At 45.3% G+C, this 12,538-nt stretch overlaps 1 protein-coding gene across 1 annotated transcript in view; it reads left to right on the forward strand.

Moving 5' to 3' along the window:
- LOC144129735 (MAM and LDL-receptor class A domain-containing protein 1-like) overlaps window positions 1-12,538 on the forward strand; it is a 189,224-nt gene that overhangs the window by 39,699 nt on the left and 136,987 nt on the right. Inside the window, 4 exon segments of the mRNA XM_077663821.1 lie at window positions 442-587; window positions 4,109-4,225; window positions 8,503-8,626; window positions 10,258-10,395. Of these exon segments, the coding sequence (XP_077519947.1) occupies window positions 442-587; window positions 4,109-4,225; window positions 8,503-8,626; window positions 10,258-10,395 (525 nt within the window).

The raw sequence follows: 12,538 nt of genomic DNA on the forward strand, positions 1-12,538 counted from the left end.
CGGCTCCAAATTGCTCCCCTAATTTTCGCCTTCATAAGGGTCGCTCCCAAGGAATGATGCTCAAGGAGTTTTGAGGTCCAGCTCCAACCCGGTAGGCTAGGAGAATTACGCTGCTCTCTCACAAGACAGCAACTTCAGGCTGATCGAAACCACCTATGATTTCGTTTTATATTGACCGTAGTCACCACGCTACCTTTTAAGCAGGAACAAAATGCGTCCTGGTTTCGACGGACTGGTGACAGTGCCACGCATCTTGAAGGTATCTCGGAACGTAATGGGCATTACCATTCATGCTAACTGAAACAGCGGCCATTCTGGTCCTGGCGTGAAGCGTGCTAAGATCGTTAAGTGATAAAGTGCCGCTGAGGTGTACGCTTGCAGGAGTGCTTACAATGCGAAATTACTATTTTCTTCGATATTAACTTTTACCATTTTTTACAGGATCCTACCTTTTCTTCAGCAACTACCAGCGCAAGACAGGTGATCGGGCAGAACTCATTGGGGATCTCCTTCCCGATAACATGAAGATAACGCAGTGCGCAGAATTCTGGTACATACTTTCCGGCGACAAGACTACTAAACTGGAGGTAAAACTACAGCGAAATTATCAGTTATATGTCTACGAAGAATAGGAGGTTGACTACACGGTGGAAATTAGCTTTTAGGCTGGCCTACCTTACAAGTAGGAGGAAAAACGTTGAACTCGTTGCAGGAGCAAACATCCCGAAGAGTTATTTTATTGTAGACGCAATGGGTACTTAAATGGCGCTAATTAGTATTATTGACTGGGGAATCGTTTTCTGCGAGTCGTGTAGCGAAGGTATAAAATGGTGTACCAAACACTTGCGGCAGAAGAGAACAGCAGTAATAATAAATATCATATGGATTAGCGTTTCTATCGACTTACTTCAAGAATAAGCTCGGCGTGTTTGCCTTTCGGCTTACTGCATTTCAGGGGTAAATGTGACTGCCGGTGGTAGTATCATGTTTAAGATACACTGAGTGCACAAAAAAATCTTGGACAGTGGTGGTCATCAGCATAGTGCTTAAGTAAGCACTGTCTTCTGTGGCAGCATAGCAATTTTTCTGATAAGTTTAGCACTGCTCGTGCAAGAAGGTGCTGATGAAGCTTTTTTCTTGACACGCGAGTAAGGTGGCGAGGGTCATATATGGTCGCACAGGTGCCCCTCAGCAGTGACAAGATGGCACCAGGCACTTGTTTGGAACCTAGGCCAAATTATATGGAATTCTCTCCCTCGAGTCACCGCTTCTGGAAGCGCACACGGACTTGCCTCAGCGACGGAAGCTGATGCGGCACTCAGTTAAAACGCAAAACTGCTTTTGAGCGACGTTTCATCGCTACATGAACGTGCTTGATCTATTGGTTCTACACCTCGCTGCATAGTACGTGACACTACAATCAGGGCTTAAGTGTTGACGCTCTCGGAGATCCGCTATTTCTTGCACACACAATCGTGCCGGAAACCAGCTTGGACATCGTCGCAGTTGCGTTTTATCTGCACTAGTGATCAGCGACTGAAAATTCGGTTCTTTCGTTAATGCGCGAAAATTCATTCCTTGACGGCTTTTCAGTGATGACGGCTCTCTTGGGACACTGTCGGTGAGAGTGAAATAGGAAAATTAGTATGCTTTGCAGTGAAATTGACCAGTTTATATATTTTATTGTAGTACACAGATCTAGTATCACGATTATTAAAGGCATGCTGAATCGTATTTTGAGAATTAAATGACATTCAAGAATTGAAACCTATAATCATCATCATCATCAGCCGGACTAAAGGCACTGCAGGGCAAAGGCCTCTCCCATTGTCTCTCCAATTAACCCTGTCCGCTCCAATTAACCTTGCCCTCTCTAATTAACCCTGTTTGCAATCTATAAAACGTGAAGGTTAAATGTGAGATTTTTTTTCGTTAGCGTTAAGAATAATGACACAAATTCCTATGCAAACTCATGTTTCGCTTCATAGCGTCGGAGAAGCGCAGAGAAGCTCAGTGATGACGTCACGGAGGGTGAGATTTCTAATATCCGCTGCCTACACCACACCCTCTTCGCGGTATTTCGTCCTATGAAGCCACCTTTGTGCGTTGGAAACAAACCGCCTCCGTAAATAACGTAATCGTTCGTTACCACTCTGCGCTGTGCGCTGCGGAGCAGCTTGAAAGCCTTCGTGGTTTTCACAGGTGCTTACATCGTTATTTCAAATGCTAGGCCAAAAATGTTTATATGCTCTACCTTCAAATTTCGCATATACGAGCAATAAAAGCGCGTCGAATTCCAAAGCCTCTTAAGTTTCTCTTTAAAAAGGAGTCGTGTGTTATATGATGATTATGCAGCACATAATATAAAAAATGAAGCTATAATTGATTGTATACCTTCAGGTCATGGACAACAGCTTACCATTATCTCTCAGGCAGAAAGTATGTAATGGCTCCGTCCTGCGTGTAATGAAAAATGCTTGAAATAAAATGCAAGAAAGTGCAACGGAAAGAAAGAGAATGCGGCAACTTTCAAAGACAAAAGGAAATAACCGGGGGTTAGGAGAAAACTTTTGTTTTTATCGTTACGGTAGAGAAGTGATTTTCGAGAAAAGGGAAACAACAGTAAGCAGCAGAGAGCCAGGAAGATTAACAGGATCAGGAAATCTGCGGAAATGGGGTGGAAGCAGATAGCACAGGAAAGGTCCAACTGATGATCAACAGCAGCAGCCTTTATCCTGTAAAGAACATAGATACGCTGCTGATGATAGTAAATCTACGGGGAGGAGAGAATTTTGTTTTTAAGTGGTGCGGGCTTTGAATTCAGAAAAGTACTCGATGCAAGTGGTAAAAAGTTGAGACTTTCTGTGCGTTCATACGCTGTGACTGTTCCATTGCAGTTGTCTTTGCAAGCAAACCTACAATTGCTTCCGCTGTTTCAGCCAATCTGTGACCGTTTAGTGCCACTGTAGAGATCAAAGTAAAAATATGGTCCCAGGTTTGCCCAAGGGTATTGATGCATAATATATAGCGCTTTGGCGCCATGATATAGCGCGTTTATATCCCACTGCAATGTTCGTCCTAGTGTAGCCTGCAGCGCGGGCGGGGCTGAGATTGTCGCATGGTACTTTCGTTCCAGAGTGCCGCCATTTGATTGACTATAGTTTGCGCCCTCCTGCAAGCGCGCGGTTTCCAGATGGCGTGATAAATGGCCAAAATTAGTTTAGCCACAGCGGTGAGGATAACAGTGTTTTCAGAATTCTAAAAACATATATGATCAGTACTAAGGGCTGGCTATAAATTTATAATTGCAATGAGGTGACCATCGGTAATAGTTAAAAACTCAACTATTATAATTTAGTTCATCACTTTACTGGTTAACACTCTTCACACGTTTTTTTTTTTTTTTGCCGTCCGGCACCACTGGTATTACTGTGCAGCAGAAAGCTTCTCTTTACCTCAAAAGCCCTTTCTTGAAAAGTTTATGGCCGGCGTCTTCTTCTTCTTCTTCTTCAGTGATTGTTGGGAAGGATGAAAAGGAGGGAGACACGGGCTTGTTTACTGGAGGACTAGCCTCCACGCCCACAGCCGGCGTGTCGTAGAAAGAGGAGGGGAGGGGAAAATGCTACAGCTATTCCTAGAATTTTACCATAACGTAAGCCGCAGCGTAGCATACTCAATCTTCTTTTTTGCTTTGCTCCTTGCAGTCACCCCGCCGCGGTGGCTCAGTGGTTAGGGCGCTCGACTACTGATCCGGAGTTCCCGGGTTCGAACCCGACCGCGGCGGCTGCGTTTTTATGGAGGAAAAACGCTAAGGCGCCTGTGTGCTGTGCGATGTCAGTGCACGTTAAAGATCCCCAGGTGGTCGAAATTATTCCGGAGCCCTCCACTACGGATCTATTTGTTCCTCTCTTCTTTCACTCCCTCCTTTCTCCCTCCCCTTACGGCGCGGTTCAGGTGTCCAACGATATATGAGACGGATACTGCGCCATTTTCTTTCCACCAAAAACTAATTATTATTATTATCCTTGCAGTCTTTTCAGCAGCTCTTGCTTGATCGCTGTACGTGTTCGTACATCTTGTATCGCTAATGTCTTCATCCTCACGCCAGGTGCTGTCCGTGGACGCTCTTCAGCCTGCATCGAAGGATTCTCCTCATTGGCGGCAAGAAGGCGGCAGCTCTCTTAAGTGGCAGCTGGGCCGCGTCGCGGTACCGAATTACAGACGGGTAAGGATGCCACCGCTGACATTCTTCGTAACATTAAAAACATTTTATTGTGCATCGACGATGTTTGCGAAACCGACGCCACACTGCGGCGGCGCAGTAAACAGTACCGCTACAACCGGTGCGCGAAATTGAGTCGCTTGCTTGAGTTTTTCGCGGCCGAATTTAGGGGCTGTTTCCAGAATTTTGCTGTAGAATATATCTTATGAGCGCTGTTGCTATATGTTGACTTACTAACGAAATAAAAGCGCAGCTGTAGTCCGCCGCTATTGTGACCTCGGCAGTCATACAGCCATTGTAGAATCAGGGTGTAAAGGAACCTAATGTGAATATACTGGAAGATGTCTATAGAAACTGCACGACTACCTTAGTCCCCCATAAAGCCAGCAATAAAATTCCAATAAGGAAAGGCATAAGGCAGGGAGACACGATCTCGCCAATGCTATTCACCGCCTGTTTGCAAGAGGTATCCTCAGGTCTGAGTTGGGAACAGTTAGGGCTAAGAGAGAATGAAGAATACCTCAATAATCTGGGATTCCCTGATGACATTGGCTTGATGAGTCACTCTGGGGATGAATTGCAAAACATGATCAATGAGTTAGACGGGCAGAGCAGAACTGCTGGGTCTAAAAATTAACATGCAGAAAAGCAAACTAATGTTGAATAGTTTAGCAAGGAAACAGCAGTTCACAATTGGTAGCGAGGTGCTGGAAGTGGTAAAGGAATACATCTACTTACGGCAGGTAGTGACTGCTGATCCGGAACATAAGAGGGAAATAACTAGAAGAAAAAGAATGTGGTGCAGCGCTTATGGCAGGTTCTCACAGATCATGAATAGCAGTTTACCAATATCCCTCAAGAGGAAAGTATACAACAGCTGTATCTTACAAGTACTCCCTTACAGGGCAGAAACGTGGAGGCTAACGAAAAGGGTTCAGCTCAGTTAAGGACAACGCAGGGAGCCATGGAAAGAAAAATTATTGGTGAAACGTTAATAGACCGAAAGCGGGCAGAGTGGGTGAAAGAACAAACTCGGGTTAATGACAGCCTAGTCTAAATCATGAGGAAGAAATGTGGTTCGGCAGGGCGTGTAATATAACGGATGGTCCCTTAAAGGCTGGATTCCAAGGAAGGGCAAGCGTAGCAGGGGGCGACAGAAAGTTAGGTGGAATGATGAGATTAACAAGGTTGCAGGCATAGGGTGGGCGCAGCTGCCAAAGAACAGGGTTAATTCGGGAGAAATGGGAGAGACCTTTGTCCTGCAGTGCGTGCAATCAGAATGATGATGATGATGATGATGATGATGATGATGATGATGATGATGATGATGATGATGATGATGATGATGGTGGTGGTGGTGGTGGTGGTGTCACTGGGGGAGCGTTCAGGTTCCAGCAACACAGGCAGAGAATGGAACAGGATGTTTCCACGCTGTAATGAAGGGTTTGCGGGAGCATGACAGAGAAATTTTTATGAGGCAACAAGACAATGTTTCTGAAAGGATGATTTTCTTTTTCAAGCAGTGTCTACACAAATGCGGTTCGCTGTAAGTTAAGAAAATTCGCTCCTCCCACAACTACCCGACGTACTTCAAGCGTGAAGAGTTAGTTCTGTGCATGACTGTCTATGTGACTGCACTCTTTTTTATGCCTTGCGTGTATGGTACGTTGTCATACACGGAAAGGGAGGGAAAGGGTGGGTTCGACTAGTTCTTTCATGTGAATTCTGCTTACTCTGTTTTTTTTCTCTCTAGAATCATACGTCTGGCGGGGGGGAAGGAAGAATATAGAATAGAACAAAAAGAATGTTAACACAGTGATCTGCCATTAAGTGCCTTCCATCCACTGCCTAGGGAAAACTTCGGAACAGAAGTCGCGCAAACTCGTTCCGGCAAGACACTGCGCGAAAATGACGACCCCTTAGTTCTCGCTACGCTTCTATGTGCAAAATAAGGAATAAAAGTTTGTATTTAGAGCAACACATGTTTAATCAAATGTATTTGCCCGACAAAGCTCGAAAAGTGCAGCATTTTCAGCTAAAACTCAGGCTAGAGTGATTGCGAAACTTTCTCCGCTTGTTTTCTACGAAGCAGCACAACGAGCTGAAAATATTTCGGTCTTGCTTACAGGATGTTTTATTCTTTAACTAGACCGTTCTACTAGTCTTCACAGCCGATGTTACTGTTTTTAAATTCTATCCCAAACGCGTGTCGATCGTCGTCTGCAGCGGTTTTATGCTGGTGGTTCTCAAACGCTAATCTTGCTAGTTCTTCCTTGTATCTCGTTTCTTTCCTTACACCCAAGACTGCTTGAATAACACGAGGCTGCCACCTCCGGCGAATAGCAATAGTTTTTCGTAAAGCTTTAAAACAAGTGACGTTATAGAGAGGAGTTCTCCGTAACTTTGTCGTATTCGACAGATAGGTGCCAATTCTAGGTTGTGAAAATCGCCAATTACTGGCATGCATGAAAACATTGGCCTTGATAACCATATGATAATCAGATATCGTACCATGTGGCCTTGATGCTTTGCGTTTCTAATATAAGAGAATGGCACTCTGGGCGAAGGTGGTGTAAAACGAAAAAACAAGCGAGACCGTTAAACAAAACTTCCTGAAAAAGACAGAACATGAACTGCTTACTATCACATTTTGGCCTAGCCTCAGAACCTTTGATCATAAAGCGCTGGACCACGTAAGTGTACGGGCTACGTTCAGAGAATATGCTGAAGCACTAGCTTCCAGCACTCAAACATGCTAGCAAAAGACGCAAAGCCTTGAATTCAAAGAAGCGACATCGGCTTTGCAGAGGACTTTCAGCTGCTTGAGGAACACTAGGACTTCCTGAAAAACGGCGAGATTGCTTGGTATGGCGTCGTGCCGTCCAAGAAATGCCTGCGGAGCTTCCCTGTGCCGAGAAGAAAATAAGACACTATAAGCCAACCACTTAATTTTGCAAATTGAGTGGAATTCGTTTCATCGATGAAGTTTGGATGAAAGTCGTGACCGTGGTTCTGAATTTGTCTGCTGTCCAACAGAATCCCTTACACGAAGGTTTCTAATAGGGCACCCCAAAAACCTGCCACCACCTCCATGGTGACGGGTATTTTTAACTTAACCATTGGTTGTGAATTCAAAATTATCTGCCTTCTTTGGTATGTAGCTGGCATTGAGTATTGTTACCGGCGCAAATGCCCCAAGGACGCATAATCGCGCCTTGACTAAGCATGACATGGCTAAGAACGCTGTTGGCCCCATCAAGAGCCTACCCACTGAGGTGTGCCTTCGGATCGCGAGTGTATGCGTTGAGCGCATGCGCGGGCCCTTGTGTGGCTGTTTGGGTAAGCATGTCGTAAATGTATGTGCGATATCATTCAAACTGCCAGCACAACCTAGAACCAGTGACTTCAGTTATGCATGGCAACAATACTTTTTAGACAGCTTACGCAGTTTCAATAACAGTACATCGTATAATTCGAATTTATTACAAGGATTGCTAAAACATTTCACTAATTGCAAGCGAAATGTCTAAATTTCTTTAACACTTGTCTGTTCATGTACGTGAAATTTCACGACAGCCATCTTTATAGATGTTAACGCAGCTAAACTGTTCGCGGCTATGTTACGTCCGCAATGGGCGCATATAATTTACACGACCGTTTCTCCCCACACCTAAGGTTTCCTTGTTAACCCTGCCAGTAAAACATTGCATTTCAAGAGAACTTTCCGCAGGGCCACCTGGTTTAGAACTAGAGTGAAGAACACAGGGCAGGCACAATTTTTTTAAAAAAACGATGAAGGTTCTTTAACTTCCTGGAAAGCTGCAATGCCGAAACCTTCTCCAGATTATTGAATGACTCACACGCTTTCTCGCCCTTTAGTAAAGCCAATACGATATGATTTGTGAAAAAAGTTGGCAAAATGGCTTTCCTGATTTCTTCGGGGCTTGCTCTCACTCCTATTTTTGCCACCAAGAAAAAATGATGTCGATTACAAAGCTCGATATTTTTCTTAGCTCACCTCATAATTTAGCGGTAGTAGAGCAAGACCGCGGTATCTTTCATTCTAGCTCTAGTAAGGCACAGAAATTCCGCTCCTCGGTGTGGTTAATTTTTTAGTTTAATTTGATTTTTGTGTGGAGACAGAAAACGTCGGTACAGAGCTGCAGAGATACTGCAAAAAGTTAATTAACTTTTCACTGATCATGAGTGCTACTGCACGCATGGCAGCGCCTTCTTTAGAAGTTAGAGCACCTAGTGCAGCTTTTCATATTATTCCCTAGGTTGTCTTCAGAGGAACCGCCGGGCCCGCATCGACGCCAGCCTACACAGCACTTGACGACATCGCCATCAGGCACCACGACCGTTGTGAAACGTTCCCGCAAGGAGCCGAAGCTTTATCTGCAGGTCAGTGTAACACACTAGTAATAAATTTCAAGACAGATAAGAAGCAAGACAGCAGCTATTTTGCACAACTAACTCTTAGAGGGTCCTATGGTGGCTCTTGATCTCCCAAAGCCCTGCTCCTTTACGACGTCACCGTCCCGTAGCCCGTGGCATTTGGCTGCCCAGGTCACGCCACTTAGACGCTCGCTCCCGTGGTAAAAATAGGAACCGCAAGGCTTAGCCAGAAATCGACTTTACCGAAATTAGCCACAAAGTTAAGCGACGAATACAGGAAGGTTTCCTTTAATACTCTTTGAAGTCAAGCGGAAGCGCCTACGGTGAGAGCATCGTGACATGCGAGCTGACGAGGCTTTAGACCCGCGAAGCTGTATGCCACGTATGCGAGGCAGGGGAATATGTTAGGGCCTGTTATGTGCTTGTCCATTAATTCCTCCCAGCATGCTAATCTATGCGTGCTTCGTGAGTGGCAGTTTCTCAATGATACCGCGAATATTACTTGTAGGTGCAGGCTTAACCGTATCATTCATTACAAACGACATAGGGGTGCACTAAAGAGGACCTGAACTCGTCTTTTTACGGCGGGAATGGGATCTACACGTGCCGAGCATTCTCAGAAACTTCGAATTATTGTCCTGTGAGGCCGGTTTCTATATTTAAATCGGATTAAACGTTCCGGCTCCTGCCTTTTTTTTAACTGAACGCTGAAGGTAGGAGTCAACTAAAGCGTTGAGCCAGTTTTGTAGCGGCTGGCCGCGCTGCCATCGGTGGAAAGATACGTCAACCAAAAATTCCACGCATATTTTTATCTCTGTGCGCCTAATTTGTGCCTTGTTGTCTGATACTGAAACTATTTATTAAGAGAAAGCTAAAAAACAAAACAAAGGCAAAAGAGAAGCTGCCGGGACTGGCTGAAGGGCACTCTACGCCTTGGTTGACCTCTCCTACCTTCGGCGTTGAGTTCAAAGAAAGGCGGGAACGTGATCGTGTAGTAAATAACAACTATAAAGTTCAAGAGTCTTCTTTATTTCCTAAACAAAAACACCAGCTTCGGCAGAATCTATCCCCGACATTCATACTGGACGTTTTGTTTCTTCAACTTTTTTTCTTGTTGCTACGGGCTTTGTTTCTACGCTATTGAAAGCATTTGGACTGATTTTGAAATCCTCAATATATTCCAGTGTGTCGTTCTCTATTATAGCAAAGAAACGGCCCAATAAACGGGACACGAAGACAGGAAGCGACAGACAGAGCGCCGCTTCATTGCTATAAGCATGAATGAACTGGTTCAACAGTCTTCTGTTTTTCTTGCTCTATTGTGTTGAAATTACCAATTAGAACAATGCTGCTGGTTGCCTTCTTTTTTTCGGAAGGATTGTTGTTTGGCTTCACCAGCGCAAACGGCTGTTATAATTTAGTAGGGATAGAAAACAAGGGCGGTAAACGCTCAAGTTTTGAAAACTGAAAGGAGCCGCAGTTATGTCAGCCATGCCTAGAACTTCCTACGCAGAGTACGCACGGACTCATGTCGATTTTGTTGTTTCGCCAATACCTCGACGTAACATATAGCGTCACGTGGCGCTGGAGTTGTGGACGTCACTCATTTCGTCATTTTCTTTTCATATTTGCTGCAGCGGACCTCCTAAGCTGCAGTTTTCAAAGCGCCGACCTCTGCCACTGGATGTCCTTGGGCCTCTCGTCAAGGCAATGGATATTCGGAACATCTTACCTTACCGCGCTCGGACCATTGTCGCTGCCCAAGAATGGACGAGGTATATTGTCACGGAAATGTGCCCCCCTGTTTTCTGCAATACATTACTCCTCTGATTTTAAAAGAACGCATTATAAAGCACGCTGTGTGTTTAGCGTACATTTACTCTCCGGTTCTGCTTCAGAACTTTTCAGGAATAACAAACTGTCATGGGACGCTGCAGGTCATCGCAGCAAGATATTGCGATTTAACAGCAAATTTCCGAGAGATTGCTCAGTTTGAAGTCGGTTGCAGTTTATGCTGCAGCCAGTTTACGTTCTAGCACAAGAGTGGTAGCTTGTAGTTGGCCTAGATTCTCATCACCATCATCAGCTTATCTGCTTAAAGTAGAAGTATTGCATTCCCGTCGCATCGTGTATTTTGTTAACTCCTGCTACCTGTTGAATATAAATTTAGTGTTCTGCATATTATTTTTATGCCCACCGTAGTGTTTTGCTCCTATAAGCCCTCGATCATGTTTTGTCATTCGTTCCCTGAGCTACTTACTAAGGGAATGTCATCAGCGAATCGCATATTGGTAAGGTATTCTCCACCGTCTCTTATCCTCAACTCTTCCCTATCCATATCTCTGAATATCTCCTGTAAACACGCAATTAAAACTGCCGGAGAGATCATGTCTTAATGCCCAGTCAGCCCCATTATTGTGATTTTACTGTTCTCAATGCGGAACTATGATAGCTTTACAGACGCTACGGATATTTTCCGCTATAATGGCGCGTGTCTCATCACCATCCTGGTACCGTAAGGCCTGCATGACTGATGAGGTTTCCACTAAGTGAAATGTTTCCTCATGACCAATGAAGGAGGTTGGTTATATTCTGCGCATTTCTCTATCGCCTGACAGATGGTGTGAGAATGATGCAGAACTATGACATATATTCTGTGTAGAACTCCGAAGCTACCCTAACTATCGTATACATATTGGTAATCACATTGCCCTTCATGTCTTTCACCGAGTGCACCTGATTTTTGCCTGTGCCTAATTTTCTCTTAAACACTTTTAAACTACCTACATTCTTTAGCGCAAGCTGGATTCTCTGTATTCTGCGCATGCTAGATTTTCTGCCAGTTTTGGTGATGCGCGTAATCAGATAGTCGAGGTCGCTCATTCTCTCCGAGGTAACGTAGAGACCAACATAGTTCGAGAGTATTTTCTGGCTCAAGGCAGACTTCTTGACTGGACGCCAAACCCTGACCAACTCGCCAGGGAGGTCGATGCCTTGGCGATGGTTGTCGTCTTAGCGGTCTTTGGAGCGCTGTTGTGAGGCGAGAGTTCTCGAGTGGGCTATCCGGCGGGCGTCTCCAGCATCGCAGAGAACTTCAGCATTTGCATGGTCATCGTCGGTGCAGAACGGGAGTACAGTATCGAGTCTGTGTGGAGGACAGCAGACGCAGAGGAGGAAGAATAGACTTTAGCGTGTAGTTTCGTGTCTAGCGATGTTAAATACGTATGTGATAAAAGTAGAACAGGGTCCCAGTCCTTGCCGTCAGAGGCGACGTACAGGGTGAGCATGTTGGTGAGCATCCGGTTGGTTCCCTCTGCCAAAACATTAGCTGTGGTTCATGGGGGGTGGAATGTCTGGATTGCGATGTGCAGAAAAGAAGATCTTCGACGACATCGGCGCTGAACTGGCGGACTCGGTCTTTGATCAAAACTCGCTGGTGCCCATGACAAAGGATCAGACAGTGCAGCAGAAAGGCGGAGGTCTGATATGCAGTAGCCGAAGGGAGAGCAGCTGTATCAGAGTAATGAGTGTGGTAATCAGTACAGACGACAACCCAGTGGCTGCTGGTATGAGACTTGGGAAAAGGACCAAAGAGGTCTTCGCCTACCTTCTTAATATCTGAAAGGCTTCACAGGGTGGAGTAGACCGGAGACAATATGAGACAGAAAGGAAACCATATTATAAAACATAGCGGCGCCGTCCAATCGGTTACACCGCCTCACCCGTTGGTAATGGGTCGACCAGTCATCGACCTCTTCGCCTTCTGCTCTTGCGAAAGTCCGAGGCTTCCGGTTGTGCGGCGAATAACCGTTCACAGCGTCCATAGTTCTGTCTGCAGACTGGATCGAAGCATCACGTCATGCTGCAAATGGCTCATCGGCCGGTTGCATGGTGCCGGTCAGCGGTCCCAGGTAGCCA

The sequence above is a fragment of the Amblyomma americanum genome, chromosome 4 (assembly GCF_052857255.1).
Source record: "Amblyomma americanum isolate KBUSLIRL-KWMA chromosome 4, ASM5285725v1, whole genome shotgun sequence".
NCBI lineage: Eukaryota > Metazoa > Arthropoda > Arachnida > Ixodida > Ixodidae > Amblyomma > Amblyomma americanum.